General features: G+C 41.3%; 1 protein-coding gene and 1 long non-coding RNA gene across 6 annotated transcripts in view; one reads left to right on the top strand and one right to left on the bottom strand.

The window, feature by feature from the left end:
- Positions 1 to 183: 183 nt before the first annotated feature.
- LOC147339464 (C-myc promoter-binding protein-like) overlaps positions 184 to 22,705 on the bottom strand; it is an 86,750-nt gene continuing 64,228 nt past the window's right edge. For 3 of the 5 annotated variants that reach the window (XM_086294465.1, XM_086294464.1, XM_086294466.1), the window contains 15 exons: positions 19,081 to 19,209; positions 18,686 to 18,778; positions 17,393 to 17,512; positions 16,970 to 17,119; positions 14,698 to 15,881; positions 13,582 to 13,816; positions 13,004 to 13,095; positions 12,745 to 12,920; positions 11,933 to 12,094; positions 10,206 to 10,386; positions 9,208 to 9,462; positions 8,900 to 9,017; positions 5,364 to 5,526; positions 4,652 to 4,716; positions 184 to 4,193 (listed from right to left, as the gene is read on the bottom strand). In XM_086294465.1, the coding sequence (XP_086150591.1) occupies positions 4,057 to 4,193; positions 4,652 to 4,716; positions 5,364 to 5,526; positions 8,900 to 9,017; positions 9,208 to 9,462; positions 10,206 to 10,386; positions 11,933 to 12,094; positions 12,745 to 12,920; positions 13,004 to 13,095; positions 13,582 to 13,816; positions 14,698 to 15,881; positions 16,970 to 17,119; positions 17,393 to 17,512; positions 18,686 to 18,778; positions 19,081 to 19,209 (3,260 nt within the window). In that variant the 3' untranslated portion in view covers positions 184 to 4,056. The remainder of the gene's footprint in view (positions 4,194 to 4,651; positions 4,717 to 5,363; positions 5,527 to 8,899; positions 9,018 to 9,207; positions 9,463 to 10,205; positions 10,387 to 11,932; positions 12,095 to 12,744; positions 12,921 to 13,003; positions 13,096 to 13,581; positions 13,817 to 14,697; positions 15,882 to 16,969; positions 17,120 to 17,392; positions 17,513 to 18,685; positions 18,779 to 19,080; positions 19,210 to 22,705) is intronic. The other 2 variants (XM_086294467.1, XM_086294468.1) reach the window with 1 other exon arrangement.
- LOC147339465 (uncharacterized) lies at positions 4,595 to 10,904 on the top strand. Its single transcript, XR_015129770.1, has 5 exons — positions 4,595 to 4,765; positions 5,399 to 5,515; positions 7,182 to 7,287; positions 8,830 to 9,405; positions 10,124 to 10,904. It is a non-coding gene; the product is annotated as an uncharacterized LOC147339465 (long non-coding RNA).

Here is a 22,705-nt window from a genome sequence, read left to right as displayed (position 1 = left end):
CCATGACTGTTTGCAGACAGGTTGCCTCTCGCCAGCGACCCGTGCCGTCGTCTTGTGATTGCGTTGAGAATTCAATCCAGTCATTGGGAATCTTCCTCCTACTCACAATTGACGGATTTAAACATTAAATACATTTAAACTAAATATTTTAAGAAGAAGACGCTACAGACAGCAACACTGAGGGTTTACATGATTTTATTTACACTTAAACAGTCCTGTAGATCTGGTCGCTGTACAGAACGTCAGAACTTCACCACTTCTAAAAGGACCTTTGCACATGTGTGAATACACGGTTATAAAATGTGATTTATACAAAGGGCAATTCAAATGTACATGGCCCAGAATCTGCAAAATCATTTATTTTTACAGTACTATTGTTTTTTAAACACAACAGAAATCCACAAATGAATCACAGCCTTTCTAAGCTGATGTGTCATCTCCCAAATCAAAATTCACCAGTTAAAGAGATTTCCACACCTAAAGGTTTGGGTTTTTTTTCAGGGACAAAGACGTGCAACTTGTTAAACTTTTCCAGTTTTGCTTAGCCATGCCACAAATCAAAGACTTGGCTGATATTCATAGGACCTTGGTGATTTCAGAGTCAGGGGTCCTCCTTCAACCACTCTGCCTTTCAAAGCTGGATTAATATCCTCACTAAGGCAGTAACAAATATAAGCGACAGAGGCAATGCACTCCAGGGTCCGTTTGATTTTCTCCAACATAACATCATACGGTCTCTAGAACTTAAATAACCCCATAAGGGTTTTAAAAAATTAAAATATGAACTTTATATTCAAATTAAAAGTGAAGTAGGCTCTTTGCAAAGTTGAACTCTGTTATCTTTACACCTGTCCAAAAGTTAAATCTTTAGTAAATTCAATGGTGGATACAGACCTCAGGGTGTAAACATCTCCAGGTATCAAGCTTTTCATAAATCCCACTTTTTATAATAAAGTCCTCTTTTACTGTTTGTTTATGCTAGCTGAAATAAGAATTCTTAATTTAGCTTTAGTCTGATACAACACTAATAAAACTGGCTGGATGTTGCCAGAGTGAAAAATTTAAACCTTTTCTCCACATATGTTCCCAAAAGATTCTGGCATCCTGGCTGCTCGGTGGCAGGTGACAACCTGCATCCATAGACAAGCAAAGAAGAGACAACACAAAACACAGGAGCCACCTTGAGGTCCAAGACATTAAAATGATTTGGATTATTGTATTAAACCGATATGGAAGCAGAAGGCAATGAGATTAAAGTCATTTGATTCAGCCACAGGCTTAACTGGCTGCATGTGCAATAAACACTCAGATATGCTGTTATTAAATGACAGGTGGGACTTTACAGTTTGTACCATAAACACAAAGCTCTTTTATTAACCTCCGCTAAGACTCATTGATATCTTTATAGTTGGATAATTGTTACCAACAAATCAAAACTTCACTTTGGTTTTCCCTCCAGATAAAGTGATTTAGGTCACATAGATCAATTGATATTGTATGTTGTAAGGGTGATTGTTCACGCTATTTATCCCACACTCCACCCACAATCCTTGACAGCACCGCACTGCTAGTTAACAGCACCGGGTTCCTGGGCTTACAGATACCACCTTCCTCATCAAAAGGTAGACAGCAGCGCTTGCGCTTCCTGAAGCGGTCAAGAAGAGCAATCAGACTCCCTTCTGCCCTCAACACTTCCCACAGAAGCACTACAGAGAGCAACATCTCAGAGCAAACTTCAGAGAATGGTGAAGACACCAGGTCAGGTCGCCAGGTCTCCTCTCTCATCCCCACAGGACCACACACCAAATCCTGCCTGCACAGAGCTGCCGACACGCAAACCGTTTACCATCCTGCCCTCTAAAAAACGCTATCGCAGCATTAGAGTCCTGAACTCTCTTTAAATACACACTATCACACACCAATCCAAGAACTGTTGTATATGCAAACTCTCACACAAAATGTCTCTGTAACTGCTGCTAATTTGTGCAATATTTTCAGTGTCTGCATAACATGAGCACCTATGTTTTTAATATTCATCAGTACAAAGATTCACATATAGTGCCTAAGTTTCTGCTGTGCAATATTTGTAGATTTTGATCTTAGCTGGGTATTCATGTATAATTACTATGACTATAGTGCATGGTGTTCTAGGAGAAACACAGTTTTGTCCCACTATGCAGTCCTTGTGTGGCCAGCATGACAAATAAAGTTTACTTTGACTTTAAATTTCAGTCTGCTGTTATCATCACGAATTAAAGAAATAACTGTGAATAACAAAAAAACTGCATAAAAGGTTCAGTATTATTATTGTTGTTATTATTATTGTTATTATTATTGTTATTATGGCTGACTGTGTATATGTTTGCCATTTAAAATATTTAATTTGAACTAATTCATGCTGTGAACTCTTACAACCCCAAATTCATCTCTCGATTCGGGTTAGACCACGAAAATGAATGTAAACAAATGCGACGCACTCATGTGTAACTCATACCAGTGGCAGATGTGTTGGCTATTATTTTTATAGCCTTTGAACATCAAGTCAAGTTTCAAAGTAAAAAAACAATGGTTTGGTGACATGTTATCTTTTTTTGTGGTTGAGGTGAAGGTGGAGGTGTTACACATGCCTCACTGCTCCATCTATCATAGATTGTCTGCCATCCCTGTTAACCGCTCTGATTGAGCTTTAATGCTGATTGGCTGCAGAAGACTCACCTGTCCGCAATCTGCCCTCTTCCTCACCGCTATGTGGCTTCCTATAGGGCCGGTAACACCTCTGTAACACTGATATGTACTCTGACAACAAACACCCTGCTGAAGAAGACTAAAAGTGGTACTTTTCATGGGGATGAATAGCTTAAAGCTCAGAAATCGTTTTTTGTAAACAAACCCCAAACATACCATTTTCTCTGACAAGTGAAAAAAAATACACTTGATCTGGTAATAAGGACATATGCTCTTCAGTACAAGAAAAGATTAACGTGATCAGCATTCATCGCTCCCTGAGAGGATCAGGGTCATAACATTCACTGATTTAAAGTAATGAACATGATTGTTTTTTTACAATGAAATGTGCTGTTTAATCTGAACTGATTTATGATAGGGTCTTTTACTCTGTCACTGTGACGTGTTTCTGCTGTTTATTTTTATGAAAAAACTATTTTGTAACTCTGATGTTTATGGCTTAAACAGTGAAAAACAAATGCTTTGTAAATGCAGGATCATGCTTTTCCCCTGTGTTTCAGAGAAGGGAAGGTAGACCATTTTTCCCAGCTTGGTCTTTAGTCATAAATACAGGACACTTTATATCAGATTCATTTGATTTTGTTTGCCTCACTCGCCTCTCAGGGCTTCTGTAAACCACCGTGTTGGCTTTACGTTCCTTCACTTTTCGCTGACAACTAGAAAGCCTGTAGATATATGCAATCTGTCTTCAAAATTGATGCAGATCTAATTTAAAAAGTTCCATCTCATAAAGCATAGAAAGCTCACTGAAAACACACACCAAACATGTACTGCATCTTTTCCACACTGAGCGAAAACATTTTTCCTGGTTTAAAACTGCAAGACGAGAAGACGGCCAGTGACCACAGGTCAAAGTCAAACACTGCACATAACAAAAGGACGGTACAATACATAAGCTGACTTTGTATAAATAAAGTTCCAGTTAAAATATTGCTAATATTAGTCTTCATATGATGAAATGATATACAATAAGAATGGTACATTAAAAAAATCCTTTCCTGTTTTGTATTTACAGGATATCTGCATCACTGTCACTCATTCCCAATGTAAGCTGTTGCGGCTCACTCGACACTGCATGGAGAGGAGTTTATGAACGCTGCGTGTAGTGTTTCTGTCCTCATAGATAGAAGTCTCTAAAACTTCAGGCTACATAATGCTGTCCACAGTCACCTGTACCCCTATGAGCGCTTACAGAGTTCCCCCAAACATTCCCGTAGTGCACATTCGTGGTCTTCCAACTGGTTTCCTGAGCTAGTCTTAAAGCAACAATGAGGATAATGAGAGTTAATCATGGTGTGTTTAGGTGACTCTTTACAAGTAAGGCTCTCCAAAAGTCCTGCGACACTCCATGACACCTGTGCTCGGAGGACGGTCACAGTTGTGGGTCAGCTTCACCAGGTTGGGTGTAAGGCGATCGTACGCCAACTTGTACTCACGGTCGAAGGCGTCTGTGGGAAGAGGAGAGATCGGCAGCCAAATAACATGTGGGTGGAGATTTTTTCTTAAAACATTTAAACATGTCAATCAGTTCATTAAGGCTACATGTAACTGCACTCATTTACACTTTTATCTCTTTGAGGACACAATGAGGACTGGCTGAGCAAAACGGAGCCGATATTGGACTTGGAAACAAAACTCAAAAAAATCTTTAAAGTTCTAAAAATCTAATAAATAGCTCGCTAATACAATTGCTGTGAAGAGCAGTGATGCTGCATATACAGTTAGGTTCATTTATAGCTTATTAATACTTCCCCCAAAGTTCAGGTTTAAATGAATTCATGCTGTTTTATGAATTTTACAATAGAGTTAATCAAATGAATTATTGACACACACACATATATACGTATGTTATGTAAGAAACACTCTTTTAAAACATACACATCCAAGACATAAACTTAATACTCACCAATATCAATGTTATCTTTTCCCAGAGCCACCAAGGACAGGAAGAGGATGTCCCTGTACAAACTCCTGAGGAAGAAAGGCGAGGTCACATGCGATCAGTATAAATGGCAGATGAGTGAGTGCTTTAAACGTGTATATTTGAATCACTTTTTCCTAAACCCAAACTGGTAGGTCTTTCTTCCATAAACACAATAATTAGATGAACAGACACGCCGATCATAATGAGCAGAAGCACAAGGCAAACTTTGCTGCCTTCATGCAAACATTCAAGCAGGTATTAAACAGTCATGCTGTCTCCCTTTTCCCTCTCAGGTCCTGTTACTGCAAGTACAATAATTGGAAACTGTGTAAATTGACTGCTCGTTTGTGGTTGTCGGGGTTAAGTGAATGAAAATAAGAACAATAATCAAATCAACTCTCCAAATAACACTCCCTGATGAGCACAGTGCATCTCTCTGCGAGCATGTTTCAGTGTGTCACATTTCCGGACTCTGTGACATACACTTCCCACTAACCCAACGGCACTGACTAGAGGACTGAATTTATATCAATCCACAGCTGAAAATATTACCAAACAAAACTGCACGGCCTGTGTATTTTACACATAATAAATGCCTTATTACTGCATTTGTGGCCAATTTATATTACAATATAACTGGAAAAGCCTTCAAATATGAATTGTCCTTATACGTGACTGAACAGTTGGTGCTGACCTTTGCCTTTTGACCCCGAGCGTCTGCCCCAGCAGCTGCAGCAGCTGAGCCATCGGGCGGCTGACGTCGTTCCTCTGGATGCTCTTCACCATACTGTGCAGCAGCTCCTCACTGAACGGCTTTTCTTCCTCTGGGACTGGCCGAGACACAGGGTAACCAACATCTGGAACACAAGCACACACGCACACAATTCATCATGATTTTGCATCAGACATGTGAAAATAATTTCAATAATAGATCATCTGTGAAGAGTGGGCACTCTCTCTGATGAGAAGCACTTGGGGCTGGGTATCTGGAAGGCATAAAGTGGTACTACACTTGCAGGTGTTGAATAAGTAAATCTAGTACAATAATATTATAATGAAAAACATGGGTTAAAAAGTGGATGCACAGTACATAATGAATGTAACCCGGCAATATACAAATTAACAACTGAATGCTTTACTTGTCATATACATTAAAATAAAAATAATGTTATCTGTAGCTTTTAAGATTTAAATTTAAGAGTAATTATTTGTTACACGTTACGTGGTTCCTTGTAATTACAGTCATTACAATCTGTTCTGCCAAACAGTACAGTTTCCTCTCAAAGCTTAACTAATTCACTTCAGAAACTCTGCTAGAAAACTACGACTCAACATCCTGTCATGAAGAATTGTTGCATTTGTTGCTTTATACTTGACCAGTGTAGTTATCTTCTTTCTCTCTTCAGGTAAGTTCAAATTAAATTATAGTTAAAATTATATATTATACATTATATTATAATTAGCTTATTATAACAGCATTGTGAGAGTACATACATGTGGTAAAAATGTCCTTACAGCAGAGCCCTGACTGCACATGTGCACGTCTCCCCTATTCTGCTGTCTAGTCTCATATTTGTGCCTCCGCTGTGCTGCATAAATAAAACTGAAAATAGCCCCCGAAATATACTTCAAACAGTTACCATAAGATTACATTACATGCAATACAACTGTTCACTGATATTTCTCATTTATTCTCAGCACAGAACTGCATTATTACTGCTCCTACCTACATACTGCTTCACTTTTTAATATAAAAAGATGGAAGTTTTATAATATATGTACACATATCCAGGAACACATATTACATTCATATTTTGCCTTTAGTTTCATATAAGTATTTAATTACTATTGATATAGTAAATGATATAGTAATGTTGTAAGATGGGCAGATACCCTCAGGGATAAATACATATTATCAGACATTTTCATGCATGCACAAAAAAATTACTACTACTATACTCAAATATTAGCATAAAATATATTTTTGTTTATGAAATTGTTAGAAGTTACATAACATACTAATTTCCTAGGATACTAGGGCCATAAAACACTGTCATGTCTATATTTACAGTTTAAAGACCCACCAGTACTGCAACCTGAAGCTCTGTACTAACTTCCTGTTAGTACATATAACATAGTATGATTTATATAAAACTATTTCTGAAGGTTAAAAGTTGCAATATATTTAGAAGCTAACTTCTAATAAATAAGAATGTCAAACTTTACACAGATTGCCTGTTAAACTACAAACAGTAACAGTGTTCAGGAGTGGCAGCGGTCGGTGTTCAGTACCCAGCCCTTTAAGCACCACACGTTGCTGAATGTCCTCATTACAAGTGGACAAACACAGCGGACAGTCACCACAGATGCAAACCCACGTTCAAATACAGAGCAGGGCTGTATTTGAGGCAAACATGTCAAAACCACCTCAGAGTCAAAGTCTCAGTAAGATTTTACACCGCACAAACACTTTCATTCCAACACTGGGAAACCAGCCGCTGACTTTCCACAGACAACACTGCAGTGCAACAAGCAAAGGACACAGAACAGAGGGAAACAGCCAGAGCAGAGGACAGCACACAAACAACAGGACTCATCTGAGGCCGTCTGCAGCAGAGGTGAACACTCACTCTCTAACAACAGAGTACAATTAAGTCCTGCAAGACAGAGAGCAGACACAGCCTGTTAGCACACAGATCGGCCACTGCGCCTCCTCCTCCGTTAAACAGTCAGTTACTGCAGACATGTTAGCACCAGGCTGTGGTATTCGCCCTCACAAATCCAGCTGTTCCCAGGACTAAAAAAAAAGAAGACCCCCCCCCAAAAAAAAAAAAAAAAACCCTGCAACTTCAGACTCATTTAAACGACCGGGCTTTTTTTGAAATTCTAATTCTCATTTTAATCCTGAATATCTTTTCTTTAGTTTAACTCACTCTTGTGATTGGAACTTGGAACATAACAAGTTTCAATCCTGAGAAATGCTGAAAAACAAAATAGTAATCGATGAGCATTTCCATCCTTTATCTGTTAGTAAGGACAAACTGGATTACTTATTTTTAAGCATTTTTAAGCATACTGTATAAAGCATTTTAGTGAAAGCTTCTGTAATTTTTCAGCCACACATTTCATAAATAATCTTATTATGTTTTACTTCGTGCTACTTAGAACTCTGTGTTACAGCCCTGGCCATAATTTGGATCACAGTGGCTGGATTTAGTTCTGTGTGTTCTGTTAAGAGTCTCTGGAGGTCATTCCTGATTGGAGAGCTGGCAGCTGCTGATTGGTCCCAGGGTCAAGTGGCTGTTTTAAAAACCCTCTAAAGCAGTTGTCCTGACAGCAGCCCCGTCCTTTGTGTGGCCTTTGTATGAAGACTGATAAACAATACTACTTCTTCCTAACTTTGCTACCTAGTGTGGATTTAGGGGTGTTTAATTGTGATGGATCTTTGGGAGAGCAAATGACAGTTACATTTTCTTGTCTTTTGATTGTCACCAGTCAGGCTTTCATTCAAGTTTAGCCCAGAAAACTTCCAGAAACCTCAAAAGAAAATATAATTAGAAAAAAATGTGCATCTACTACTACTACTATGTGAATATTAGAAGTCGGTGGAACTAATTCAAATTTACTGAAATTATTAAAACACAGCAGAATATATTCAGTTTGTAACTGTAATTAAAAAAGTTTGAGGCGAGCCCATGTTTGGATTTTCTTTTGTTTCCCACTTTTTTGTTAAAATATGGACAAAATTAGGCAGATGGAAATGTACTTACTAATATTATAGATGAGTGGTCTCACCTTTAAAAACAATATTATTGTTCAGCATATATACACAGGAGGCTTTCTGATCAAACTGCTTCTAGAATATATATACAGTTATTATTTAACATTGTTGAACATCTGTACTAACATTAAAACGAAGTGAGGCAAAAAAAGCTTATGCATAGATATGTTTTATGCATATATGCAGGCATATACTCACCCTAACACACATAAATGTGTTAAAAGGGTTTTTATTGAATTTCATAAAAAACGTTAATTAACTTACCTAACACACACAAAAAAATCTCTCTCTGTTTTTGGTTGAGAGCTGCTGAAAGAACCTCCATCTATACACAGGTTTTACAATATTCTCTTCTTTTTTGTATTTTCATTTTGGACAGACGGTTACAGGACCTGAGCAAATTTCCCCAATATCTGAGGAAATAGAAATGTCCAAGCAGTGCAACTCACTGTATGTGTTCCAGAGGATGTACAGAGGCTGGATGGGGTCCTGGTGCAGCTTGAGGTTGTCCCACAGGATCTGGATCAACACATGTTTACTGTCCTCAGACATCCAGTGGTGAGGGATCTGAGAAGAAACAGTGTGAGTCAGACGTGCCAATGCTGAAAAATGCTGTGAAACAAAAAAATATTCCTTTCTTTTTTCTTCCATTATCACAAGCCATTGGATCTTTTGTGTGTGTGTGTGTGTGTGTGTGCGTGTGTGTGCGTGTGTGCGTGCGTGCGTGTGCGCGCGCGTGCGTGTGCGCATGTCCGACCTGGGAGTCTCTGTTGCAGTGCTCAGAGGTGAGGATGAGACCTGGCAGGTTGCTGGGTAGGTCCAGCCGTCTGAAGTACCAGACCAGGTTCCAGTAGATGATGGGGTGATGGTCCACCATGTCAGCCTCTGTGATCACTGAGTCGCCCTCGTTCTCCAGCAGACTCTCGAGCTCCTTCCACAGCACCAGTGGGCTCAGGTAGGGAACCGTCACAGGCTCTGGGTTGTGAAGCCGCCACTCCATACTCAGTGGGTCCTGAGTGTCACAAAAAGAGAACTGCTTAGGTTCACAGCCAGCTTGTGCTCTAGATCTGGCCTGGGAATTCCTCTGTGTGGGCTGCAACCCAGCCCCAGATAAGCAGACGAAAGTGAATGGATGGATCGATGGATGACAAATGGTAATGGCCTGCATTTGTATAGCGCTTTTCTAGTCCATAGGACCCCAAAGCGCTTTACACTACATTCAGTCATTCACCCATTCACACACACATTCACACACTGGCAATGGCAAGCTACATTGTAGCCACAGCTGCCCTGGGGCGCACTGACAGAGGCGAGGCTGCCGGACACAGGCGCCACCAGGCCCTCTGACCACCACCAGTAGGCAAACATGGGGTTAGTATCTTGCCCAAGGATATTTGACATGCAGCCAGGATGCAGCCTGGGATCGAACCACCGACCTTCTGATTAGTGGCTGACCTGCTCTGCCACCTGAGCTACAGCCAAATGACTTATTTATATATGCAGGAGATGTGAGTGATTAACATTGTTATGGTTAAATATTAATGAAGACAGGTTTGAAGTTATCCAACACAAAGGGATATGCAGCAACAGGTTTTTGTTTTGGTTTGCATTATTTTCAGAACTGGACGTTTTAAAACCTCTGTCTCTCCTTTCATTGTGTATTTTGTTCCCAGAGTAAACTACTAGAGGTACCGAACATGAACACTTAAGTTCACGGATTCAAGACATGCCGTACACACACCAGTCCAGCCTTACCGTGGCTTCGTTCAGACAACTGGGCAGGCTGCCTGATGTTGGCAAACAGCAGTTGTGTCGGGTCGTTTCATCCAGAGGACCAAAGGCGCTGACACTACGGGCTATAGGAGCTCCAGAGGATAGCGCCCCCTGCCGGCGTTCTACGGGTATATTGATGCCTTGATCCCTGGTTGACCGAGACCTGCAAAGATACAGCAAAGACAATTTGGCCCTTTTTCCCATAGACAATACTGACTATTTGAACATAGGGTCAATGATTAGGTATAGTGTTACTTTTCTATAAACAGCAACACTGATTTCTTTAGATCACATTAAGAAATTTCACTCTGCCTTCGAATTACAAACTGTATATTTTACAGGAGAGTGTCAGGGCAGCAACCTGAAGCAAACAGTGACTCAAAGCACAGCAGGAATGAAAACCAGAGTGGCTGGAAGAGAAAATTCAGGTTTTAAATGGCCAAGTGTGAATACTAACTTTAACCAACTTGAAATCCTGTGGCATCACCTGACTGATAAACTGAAACAGGAGCAATAGTTCAAAATCCCTTCTCATCCTGCAGCTAAAGGATGTTTTCACATGTTCAATTATTTGCCCACTGTGTACTGAGCTGTGTTTAATAAAGACCAGACAAATTTTCATGGTATTAATTTATTCAACTTGTACTTGTCTACACTTGGATGCAGATCAGGGAACATAATTCAAAAGCAATTAATGCCACAATTGTGGTAAATACACATCTGTTTGCTTGCTCTATGTCAAGTATTTTAGCGATATATCTGTTTCTGTTCATCCCTATTGCTCACACATTTCATAATCTCAAGTTTCCCCCCAAATACCTCACAAAATTGCACCTGCACACACACACACTCACACAGGCACACACACACTGAGCTTTGTTAGGACAGGTGATGCAGATTCACTGCTCTTTTACAATGCAGATGTGGAGTGTGTGGATGCAGCTACAGTAGCTTTTCAGTTCAATAGCATTGTGTAACCAGACAAGCTGCATGAAGATGAGCAGAGGTCCACAAATAAATTAAAAAAAATAAAATCATACAGCACATCTAAAACTAAACTACAGGAAGAACAAAATTTTTAATGATGATGATGATCATCGCACTGTATTTCAGATCTCAGGCCATAATAACATTGTAACAGTTGTACAAGACACGAGGTAAAAGATACGGAAGCACAGACAACAAACAAACAGAACAAAAAGAAGTCCTTTTAATCTGAAGGTGTCTCAACAGTGCAGTACTTATTTTAATTTATTTTTTCATATTTTAGACAAAGCACCATCTTTTCATGTTTTCATGCATTGCTTGTTAACAAATATTGTGAAAGATTTTAAAAACATTTGTATGATTATTTGTCTCACTAACATGTTTTGATACTAAATTTAAATCAGAAATGAGCAAAAACATAAGTAGCCAAAAGCTCCACTACATTCAGGTGTGGTATGTTAGCAGCAGCTAATGTAGCCTCAAGCTTTTCATTATACAACAAATGTTTTGTTTATCTCTGTCAGTCAGTAATTGTGTTCTTTTTACTGTACGTGCTCCAGTTTCAGTCAGAGGGTTTCATTTGTCACTACTGTCCACACTTTAATTCTTAAAGAATTTCTTAAATTTTCAAAAGAAAACTAGCAAATATTTTGATTTTGACAAGAGCATGTAAACAAATGTAAATGTAAGAATGTAGTTTAACACTGAGTATGAGTGCATACCTTGCTGAGCACTCCTGCACAGCAATCATAGGGGACTGAGGGGAGATAGCTGTCGTGGGACAGGGAGTAGACAAGGTGGATGTCCCTGTGTCCAGCCCTGTGGAGGCAGAATATGACGAGGTCGTCGCCTCATCTACTGATGGGCTGCCCTTCAGGAAGAGCCTGCAGAGAGGAGAGAAAAAGGAAAAAAAAACATTACTTAATCAGTACTTAATAAGACATTTCTCAAGTAGTGGAACTTTAAGTAGAACTTAATCACAATGAAGGTTTTGTGCTTGTCTGTATTCTTCTTACTTACCTGAAGCAGCGTTATCGATACTGAAGAGAACATCAAGTAACAGAAATAATCAATTACACCTGTGGGGTTCTTTGCTTTTGAGACCAAAAGCACTCAAGTCTGGAGCCCACTTACAACATTTTGGTGTCGTCTAAAAAAATGATATGACTTTTAATTTAGTCATATCTCCACTTGGATGTGCTTATGCTAAAGCTAGGCTAACACAACATCCATAAAGTTCTGATGAAGGTCACCTTAGTTTCAGTGTGTTAAACGCGTAATAATTAATGACTAAGAATGTACGTGTCTCAACTCTAACTTTTGGTTGAACTTTATTTGAAACGAAGCAAGCCTTAGATCATTTAAAAAGTAACTTTACATAATTCTGGCATTTAATCAATATGGACGGAGGGGGAAAAGATGAAGGGGAGAAGAATTGAAGGTGATTTATTTCATCTTTTTTGACAATATAGTCAATAGTCAACAAGCACATAAAAACAGCATACACACATACAGCACTTGAGCATTTGCCTACCTGCCAGGTCCTCGCATGTCCCTGATCTCCACATTGAGGAACGGCAGGAATGGGTTTCCACAGAAGGGGCAGGTGGTGTTCAGGTTGGAGTCGTCTGCTGTCCAGCCGGCCATGATCTCCTCATCATACACCAGGCAGTCGCAGGTCTTACAGCGAGAACAGCTGGAGATCAGCAGCTGGAGGAAGAGGACACAGACGCAGAGACACGTTTAGCTTCTGTGGAAGATTAGTTTTGATATTTTTTATCTTGCAGTTTTACCTCCATGGCGTAGTTGTTGAAGATGCTAGTGTTGCTGGTGTACCGTGAAGAGCTGAGGTCCGACTTGTCTGGCAGAGAGAAGCCAGGCAGTCCTGCATCAGGATGAACAAACTGTCAGAATATGTGAGGGGGCAATTATATTTATTTGAATTTATTCTTTATTCTTATCAGACTACTTGTCATTTTCCATCTTGGTGTGTTAATGTTTGCCATAAAGAACAGGCCAGACTACTGAAAGCAGGTCTAAAGCATACTGTAGATAATCAAATTCTATATTCTTCTATACAAACTGCAAAGCTTTGTTTTTTCATTGACTACACTAAAGAGGAAAATACAGCGATAGCGTTTCTTGGTTGATAAGTAGAAACCCGTTGCCTAGAATCAAGCATTTATTTATACAGTGCTTTTCACATAAACACAGAGTGCTTTATGAGTCCAACACAACGCACATGAGAATGATATTAAAGAAAGAAAACAAAGCAGCACGAAACAGAAAGAAATTAAAAAATAAAAAGCAAAAAATGCACAATTTTTTAAAAAGGAAAAAGAACATTCATTTGAGTGAATCTTGTGCTGACCAGGGAGCAGAGATGTGGGTCTTCCGTAGCTCGATCCTGCAGTGGGACTGTCCAGATGGCTGCGGAGGGGGCTGCGTCTGGGACTCCTGCGAGGTCCTGGAGGGCCAACAGGGCCATTCCTCAATGGAAAGACCATTGAGTGCTCTGTGTCTCCAGAGTCCTCATCTAACAGTGAGGAGCAGTCTGGATCTCCCGCACCGAGGGAGGACACGCTCAAACGGTCACTCTGGCTGTCCTGGATGAGGAGAGCAGAGCATTTCAGTTTTTGCCAGTCTAACTTCAAACTTTCACAGCAACTGCAGATTATTTTAAATGACTTATTAGTAACTCTGACTGCCTCCAAGAAGATCAATGTAAAAATATAAACGAAACCACAGCACGAATCACTCAAATCTACAGGTACAATATTTAGTTGCTTATATGAAAGAAAACAAAAAAACAACAAACTGTGCTACTAAATTGTGCAATTTATTTAGGTTTTTCAGGGGGAAGAATTCACATGGATAATGTGAAAGTCTCAAAAACTCCAATGAGGACACACATTTCTGAAATGTCTCACAAAAGGAACACTCACACAGTTTGCACATGGCAGGAGAAGATTATGTACTGTCTTTGGGAGAGATTTTTGTTTTGTGGTGTTTCTTCTCTATTGTTTTGGAAACTTTATAATAAAGAGCAGAACACAATGACACAATTACTAATGTAGGATTTCACAGAATCCTGCTGGACGGCCACAAGATGGCAGCAGCACACAGGCTTTGGTCTCATTCATATGCTGAGTTATAGAATAGTTAATAGTTGATGTAAGTCACTGGCACAAACTTGTTACAGTGTAGAAGTACAGATTCTCTATCAATAAGACTACAGGCGTTTGCACAGTAGTTGGAGATATTTTTCACTTAAAACATACATTATTGGTTTAAAATTAGGGTGTAAATTCACATCTAATACTCTAAAACAAACAAAAATGGTGGCGTCAGCCAGACGATTTTGAGAAATCTTGAGGTTCCTGTGAATTTTCTCTAAAATATCAAAATCAAACTAAAGCCTATTTTGTATGTGGTCAGCACACCATATTTATTTTTTTCAATGAAAAGAGAGAGCAGGACTCTGTACCTTGGTGGGTGTTGTGTATGTGGCAAGGCGCGTGTACCAGCGGCTCGCTTTCTCTGCTACTCCCTTCCCAGCAGAGAACATGCTGGTCTTGAACACATCCAGTGTTGGCGTCAGGAGTGTATCTAAAGCAAAAGAGGAGGAGGAGAGTGAAGGTGACGTCAGGCTCATCCTGTCCGCCCTCTCTCTGTAGGGGCTGGGTCGAGGACTCGGGCTGGGGGTGGTGCTCAAGCTTCGAGTTGGAGGCGAAGACCACAGATGTTGGCGCGAGATGGGCTGCGAGGGCGACGGCGGCTGGAAGGTGCGGGAGCGAGACACTCCTGCAGTCCTGAGGGGGGAGCTGTGGGGGAGGCTGGCTCTGCGGGAGGAAGCAGAGAGTGAGGAATGGTGGAGGAGGACGGGGCTGGCTGGGTCCTGGAAGTCCAGACTGGGCGTGCGGCTGCTCAGCGGGCTGCCCATGTGGTTCATGTAGAGCTCAATCTCCCTGGCCAGGTGCCTCCGGGCACTAGGAGTGCTGGCCTGGTCCCCCTCCGTGTACCGTTCCTCATTTTGCTGATCAGACTCTGCTGCCAGGAGGGAGAGAGGGTCGTAGCCTGTTTCAATACCTGTGCGCTTCACAGTGCCTCTGTTTGTCATGGTGCTCACACCACCATAGCTGGCGCTACGTTCAACAGCTTTTTTATAAGGTTTTGCCCCCTTAGAGGGCTTTTCGAAATCCAAATCCTCCAGATCAAAAATGGCCTCTGTATTGTTCCTGTCCTCATCGCTGGAGTCCTGCCGCTCCGCCTCCTCATCCACTTCCCTGTGATCACTACTCCTGGCAGCGTGTGACTTAGCAGCTACCCCCTCGAGCCCACCCAGAGCCAGGGAATGAGGCCTCCTAGCCTTAGTGAAGTTGGCACCAGCGAGGATTTTAGCATCTGCGCCCAGGTGTCCTGCGATTTTATCTGGATCAGTTTCACCCTGGCTCATGCCCAGGCCCAGGACAGTGGTGCCACTCCCACTGCTTCCCACAGTGTCACCACTCAGCCGACGGCTCTTTACACCCTGCCAGTCAAGCGCAGAGCCACTGCTGGCGCTGCCCACCACCTCCTCCAGAGTGCTCTTATGTCTCCGGAGCAAACTGTTTGTCTGAATCTCACCAATCTCATCCAGGGAGGTAGTGAAGAGGAGACCTGCAACGTGGTCTGGCAGACAGGGAGAAAGAGAAAAATGGCATTTGTATCAGGAGATGGCACGAGTGAGCAAAGGAAGTGAGATCACTTGACTTGTTAATTTTCAATGTTAGAGAAAAGATCATGGCCTCAGTCCAGCTTGTGCACATGAGGAAAGACACCAACTATAACTACAGAGGAGCCTTTCAACAAGGAACACCCAAAAAATAAAGCTGTGAACTGAAACAGCTAAATAATTTCAACTGTTTGTCACAAAATAAAAGTATGAGTACGGGTAAATTGTCCAAGGCACTCCTATGTTTATATTGAGGAAATCCCAAAAAGAAAACCTTGAAATGTGAATTACAGCAGAGAGAGACAGTTAAGGTACCACATTAGAAAATCTATTAAGCTCTAAAGTCTAAGGAGCTTGGAAAGAAAAGCGTCTGGACTTCTTTGAGTTGCTTGAAGATGTTTCGCCTCTCATCCGAGAAGCTTCTTCAGTTCTAAGGGTCAAATGGTGGAGAGTCCCAGATTTAAACCCAGTGCAAGTATCCCCCCCAAAGAGGGACAAAGGACCCCCTGATGATCCTCTACCTAATAACATGAGCCAAAGTGTGAAAGCGGGTGTGGGTCACAATCAGCCAGGGTTTCGGGTGAGCTCATTGCGAAACCTGGCCCCACCCTATCATGTGATTTCCTGAGGTCAGATGGCCCAGGATGTGAGTGGGTGTTAAGGCGTCTGGGAAGGGATCTCAAAACTGGATTATAGATGGCAGACAGTTGGTGTCGTAAACCACCGCCTCTGTTCAAAGATGGTCGCTCACAGTGGACGTAAATGGCTTCTTTCACTCCTCTTTAAAACCATCTGTCCTCTCTGTCCAAAATGTGAATGTTGGCATCCTCGAAAGAGTGACCTCCTTTGTCCCTCTTTGGGGGGAAACTGGGTTTAAATCTGGGACTCTCCACCATTTGACCCTTAGAGCTGAAGAAGCTTCTCGGATGAGAGGTAAAACGTCTTCAAGCAACTTAAAGAAGTCCAGACGCTTTTCTTTCCAAGCTCCTTAGACTACGATGACTGAGAACCTTCACAGACATTAAGCTCTAAAGTTTGCAACTACCTGCGCTGGCGGAGCTCTTGGGTTTACAGGCTGAGTCATCAAATGGACAGCTGCTGCGAACAATGCCACGGGGTCTGAAGGAAGAACTCATCTCCAAGTCAAGCTGAGGGAGGCAATCTTTGCTTCCCTTGGCACTTTCTGTCTCTGACACTACAAACACGAAAAACAATTACAATTTATGCACACAGCACAAAACACACCAACATTCTTTAAAAAAAAATTAACTGCAGGACAACAAACAACTGAAAGCTTTGATGTTCATGAGAAACCAAAAGGAATGAATCATCTCTAGAGGAGACAGAAAGATCAAGGCAGAGGAAAGGGAAATCCCACGTGGCTACAATGCTGCCAAGTTAGGGTTTTTTTTCCCACAGTTAAAGGCAAAGGAATATCAGGTGACATCAGATCAGACAGAATACTGACAGGAGCTGCAGTCGCTCTCCTTCTTGTCGTCTTTGTCAGGGGCAGAGTCCTGGCCAGCGGGGTCTCCTCTCCGCACCTCCTCTTTTGACAGGGAATTATAACCCAAGTCTGACTGATCACCTAAAAAAAAGAAGGAAAAAAGAGTACAACTTGGGTGAAAGACAAGGACAAACACAGGCAGTGGATTATCTGAATATCTAATTATCTACCTAGTAAAGCACAAAGTCACAGAAATACACATCACACACACGGAAAGTGTAAGCAGAGGGACAATTCAAGAACAAAGTTGAGGTCCAAGCCCTTTACTTCCATGTTGTATGCTAGATAACAACACTATACACTGCATTGCGCTATGGGACTAAAATCTTACATGGACAGGAATCTACTGTAGCTTTACACTGTAGGAAGAGAGATACATGAAACATCTATGAGAGAATGAACCAGTGAGCCATTTTCTTCTCTTTATCTTCTCAGTTCTGCCTGGCACATTGTTAGTGCTGGGAGAAGGCAGAAAAAACAGCTAAGCTGTACTGGATAAAGGAATCCCCCCCGAGGCACGCAGAGATCTACAGTTACCATATAAAAACAAACTGCATTTTTACAGCTGCTAATGATTCTGACTGCTACGGCTCGAGGCTCACGCTTCCATCTGTCTCTAAAAGTTTTCGGGGTCCTCAGGCAACGAGCTGATTGATTCGTTCTCCTCTTTCATCCTCCACACGAGCCTTTGTGGCAATCACCTCTAAATAAACCATGAGGCTGCACAGCTCAGCTGTGATACAGCATAGAACAACTTGCAACTGACGGCGAGTAACACAACTCCAAATCCTGGAGAGTAATAACCAGTTAGCTGCACATGGAGGTCCTTCCCACCTGCTGTGCTGTGAGCTGTGTCTCACTCTCAATCTTTATGCACACGAGGCGACGCTTCCTGCTGAGGTGCCATCTCCATGATTAAAATGATTTCCGTAATCAAAAAGAATGCATCTCTGGATAATTACTCGCCATAATTGACAAAGACAAATCACTCAGTAGTGAGAGTGAGAGTAAAACTCGTGGGAAAAATGAGCAAGGAAATAGAAGTGGACTTTGATGTGCTGGATGGAGCAATGACACAGTGGAGGAAAGAAAGAGGAGAGGAAGTCACAGGGAGGAGAGCAAGAAACAGTAACACGTAACAGTGACAATGACAATGACGAGCAAAATAAAAAATGTTGCAGAGCAGCTAAGATAGATAACACAGACAAACGCAACCAGAATCAGACAAGGCTGACTGAGAGAGAGAGGGTTTACCTGGGTGGAGGGTGGCTTCTCTGAGCTCAAAGCCCCCACCGTGTGAGTGCGCCACCGGGGCCCTGGTGCCCAAGCTGCCGCCCCTACAGCCGACTGCATGCGAGGGCAACACAGGCAGGGCCAGAGTGAAGGCAGGTTAGGGACAGAGCAGAGCAGAAACCACAGCCGCAAAAACCAGGCGGCGATCATGGATGCACAAAAGGATTAACAGGAGGAAAAACAGGAAGCGGAGGAAGGGAGGTGTAAATCGAAGAGGGAAATGAGGAGTAAGTGAGTTGGTGAGTGGATCGAATGAGGAGGGAGGATGAAAGGGTGACAAAAAGAAAAGAAAAAGATGTTGAATAAGATGGCTGCTATTGAAAGATGGAGTCACGCAGCAACCATCTGAAGTGTACCTGTGCTAGATCTATCATCAGTGGGGTCTACTTTGATGGAGTCGGCGGCGTAGGGGCCCTGCTCGACCAGGTTAGTGTCGGCAGAGCTATCCAGGCTGCCGTGACTCACAGCGTCCAGGTCGCTGCCATCTGCCCAAAAACAACAAAGCGTTAAAGGAGGCTGGTGGCGTTTAAGCTCAACAAGACACAGCCGCTCTATTTTTACCTCTTTTTACATCAATTACACCAGTTTGGATTGCATAGAAAATTAATTATTTTGTGGGTGGAAAGAAAAACGTGTTTTCATTTCATGAAAATTAACTCATAAATATTTTAAATGAAAATTAATGATTACTTAAAATCACACTGGAGTATCTTTGCAGGCGTACAGATGCCCATTTTGAGCAACCATCACCCCTGTATTGGCACAGCTAGATGAGTGTGTGGAAAAATCTGCCTCTGTGGGTTCATTTATATTCTCAAATGTCCAAATGACTTTTTCCTTTGAAACAGGATTTTTGTTAAAAGACATTAAGTTTTGTTGATGTAGTAAACAGATTTCATACAGCACGAGCACCACGGCCTCCACAGAACAGCACAAACTGACTGACCAAAGAATAAAGAAGACCTCGATGCACAACTGAGTGAGATGATGTCAGTCTCTAATTTGTCAGACAGACACCACACAGGTCCTCAATTGGAAGCCTCACTGAATGGTACCCATAGGAGCCAGACCATGACGTTTCAGGAAATGTTCTTTCTCTCTTCCATGAAAAAGTCTTCATTTCTCTCACTCCAGCAACTCTGACTTAGTTCAAAGCAAAATATTTTTTTTTGAAAAGCATTTTGGGACTAGATTAAAAACAAAGCTGATGACGTGAATACGTAATGCTTCTTTGATCAGCACGAAGTCAGCACTGCACTAACATTGTCAATCTGCCTTTTATTACATAAAATGTAACACATCAGGTAACATAGCGTGCCACTGATAACACAGGAGTCATGGTTTATGAAAATGAGCCTCTGCGTGTTTTTATGTATATTTATATCAGATTTTTTAATTGATTTTCTGTCTAACTTATGGCTCAGTCACACTAGAGTAAAAACAGGACAGAAACCTCCTCATGACTAGAAAAAAATCCATGGCTGCCTGGTGAGCTTCACTGAGTTTCTTTCATTGATTCATTCCAAGTAGTAGCAGCTACCCGCAGGGTGTCCAGAGGTTGAGCATGCAAGACCCTCAACATCTGGGTGACCCTTTATGAGTGCAAGGTGATTGCACAGGTTGCCTGGTGGGAGGCAACCTGTCTCCAAACAATCTGCAATCAGTCTCAGGCAGACTGGCAAAGTTTTGCAAATAACTGCTGTTGAGTTTGTAAAAACTGACAGATTACCAACATGTTGCAGTCTGGTTAGCTTCATATATAAAAGCAAGGTTGCTGATCACTCGATCATTTTGCAATAAAAATGCTGTCCTGCAGCAACTAGAGGAATTTATCTTTCAAATCTGTGAGGTTCTGGTTGAACTCTGAATGTAAGTACTTCATTGGAATTTCTTTTAGGGGTGGGTTTGTTTCTGTCTGCGGGTCCACGCTTTGTGTTTTCGCCCTTTATGCGCTGATTCTAAAGCTGTTAGTTTGATGTCTCTCCAAACAATATTGACCGAACCAGCAGCAAAAGAAGATCCAAACTACGCTTCACATGAACATCGTCATGTTTGATGTTTGTCGTTCTTACTTTTACTGTTTTGCTTCGACCACGATGCACAGCTCTCTCTCACTCTCTCTCTGTATCAAGAACAGTTTCCCGTCTAAAAATCTGTTTTCTTCATTATTTGCTTGCTTGTTACGCACAAGTCTACCGTTGTTTACAGCTCTGTCGGCCGAGGTTTTTTTTTTCGTTTTATATACTTCCGAAAAGAAAACCTAATTTCTGCCGTTCAATACTGAACAAATTTAAACTTTTTAAAATTATGCAAAACGCTTAGCCGTGTCGCTAATAAAACCGCTGTAACTTCAGAGGTAATGTTCATGTGTTGATTAATGGTTTTCTTTCGTTTTTTGATGTACTGCAGAATATTTTTATAAAATCCCAGGCCAGGAAAACCTTCATGTTTTTCTGTGTTTTATCTTCAGCTACTTTGACACAAAGGCATCTGCTGTGATGCTCACACCTTTGATAAAGTCTTGCGTGTGTCAGCTTCCTTTTTATAGATACAAAAATATGTAAATGTACTGATCTGAATTATAATATTTCTGACTGTCAAAATTTCCCAGATTCAAATAGAATTGAATCGAATCGAATCGAATTAAATCGAATCGTGGATCGAATCGCTTGGGGACCCTGTGAATTGGAATTGAATCGATTCTAGAAATCAGTGACGATACCCAGCCCTAATTTCTTTGTATGTAGACGGCAACAGATTTTTTTCACAAACAGACTGCATATAACTGCCAATTCACTCACATGTCCTATTCCCATTTTCATGCTTGAACGCATGACATTTCTTTGAGGTTGGCAACTGCACACGAGTAGTTACAGACACGGGCCCTTTGAAGAAAATCCAATTATATAAAACAGTGGTTGTAACAGTTCACTTGGGTTATACAATTTGCCCAAATTTCCTAAACTGTAAATTTATTAGCAGGATAATATCTAGTAATTTTGTGTTAATTATAAGGAAGACAGGCTCAGCTGTTGCACATAAAATTGATTCATTCTAATTAGCTATTAGCGTAGACTAAAGAGTTGTTTGACAGTGCACATGTAATGGAAATTTGTTGTGTACTATAAATAAGATATAGTGCAATTGTGGCTTGTGTGCTTCTTGTGCAAGGATGAGTGTGTGCTTGTTAAATGGGAACACACAGGAACCTTTGGCTCTTTCAGACTGAATCAGCACTGAACTGTGGAGAAGAACACAATGCACCCGTTGCTAACAGGCAGTATCTTAAAAAAGCAGGGATTAGCAGGCTGGGGATTAGCATGCAGTGAGTGTGCAGGTGTTCACTGGCATGCAGGGGAGTTCAATCGCATGCTGAGATAGCTGTGTTTTAGAGTTTCACCTTTCAACTGTAATATAGGTGCAAATTTAATTTTAGGAATGGTGGACAGGTAGAATTTGTTTTCAGAGCTTGACATTCATGGATGGGCAAGTCTGATAGAAAAATGTGAGGGAAGTTTGCTTGGGCTTACAGAAGGTCCAACTGAACTTACGGTCAGATGTTTTGCATGTACTGCTGATGTTTTTATTATTATGAGAAGAAAAATCAGTAGTGCTCCTTTTCTTCTCGGCTCATTGCAGCGGCATGTGAGTATTACACATCATTAGTTTTAGTTGCAGTCCTCTTTAATGTACTGCACCTGAGCTACTAATTAACCATCAAGCCTGGAAAGCAACATCAGCAGTGCATTTTTCCTGGAGTTTGGTTGTGTGTTCATGTTTGTCATTGAAATCATAAGTAGATTTAAGCAGGAAAAAATGCTAACGAGACAGTCTGTGGCTCTTGTGCTGCAAGCTGCATGCTCAGTGTGTCATCTGCTCTGCCTGCAATGCTACACTTACTGCTTTATTGCCAAATTTGATTAGTTACATCCAGATCTTGTGGAGTAACAGTATTTCAAGACTGAATGCAAATCACCAGGG

The sequence above is a fragment of the Aulonocara sp. 'chitande type north' Nkhata Bay genome, linkage group LG1, assembly GCF_057382095.1.
Source record: "Aulonocara sp. 'chitande type north' Nkhata Bay isolate Kocher_YH1m ecotype deep benthic linkage group LG1, A_spYH_male_GT1.1, whole genome shotgun sequence".
Lineage (NCBI taxonomy): Eukaryota > Metazoa > Chordata > Actinopteri > Cichliformes > Cichlidae > Aulonocara > Aulonocara sp. 'chitande type north' Nkhata Bay.
The sequence above is the reverse complement of the archived record's forward strand: the minus strand, read 5'-3'. Positions and strand labels throughout refer to the sequence as shown.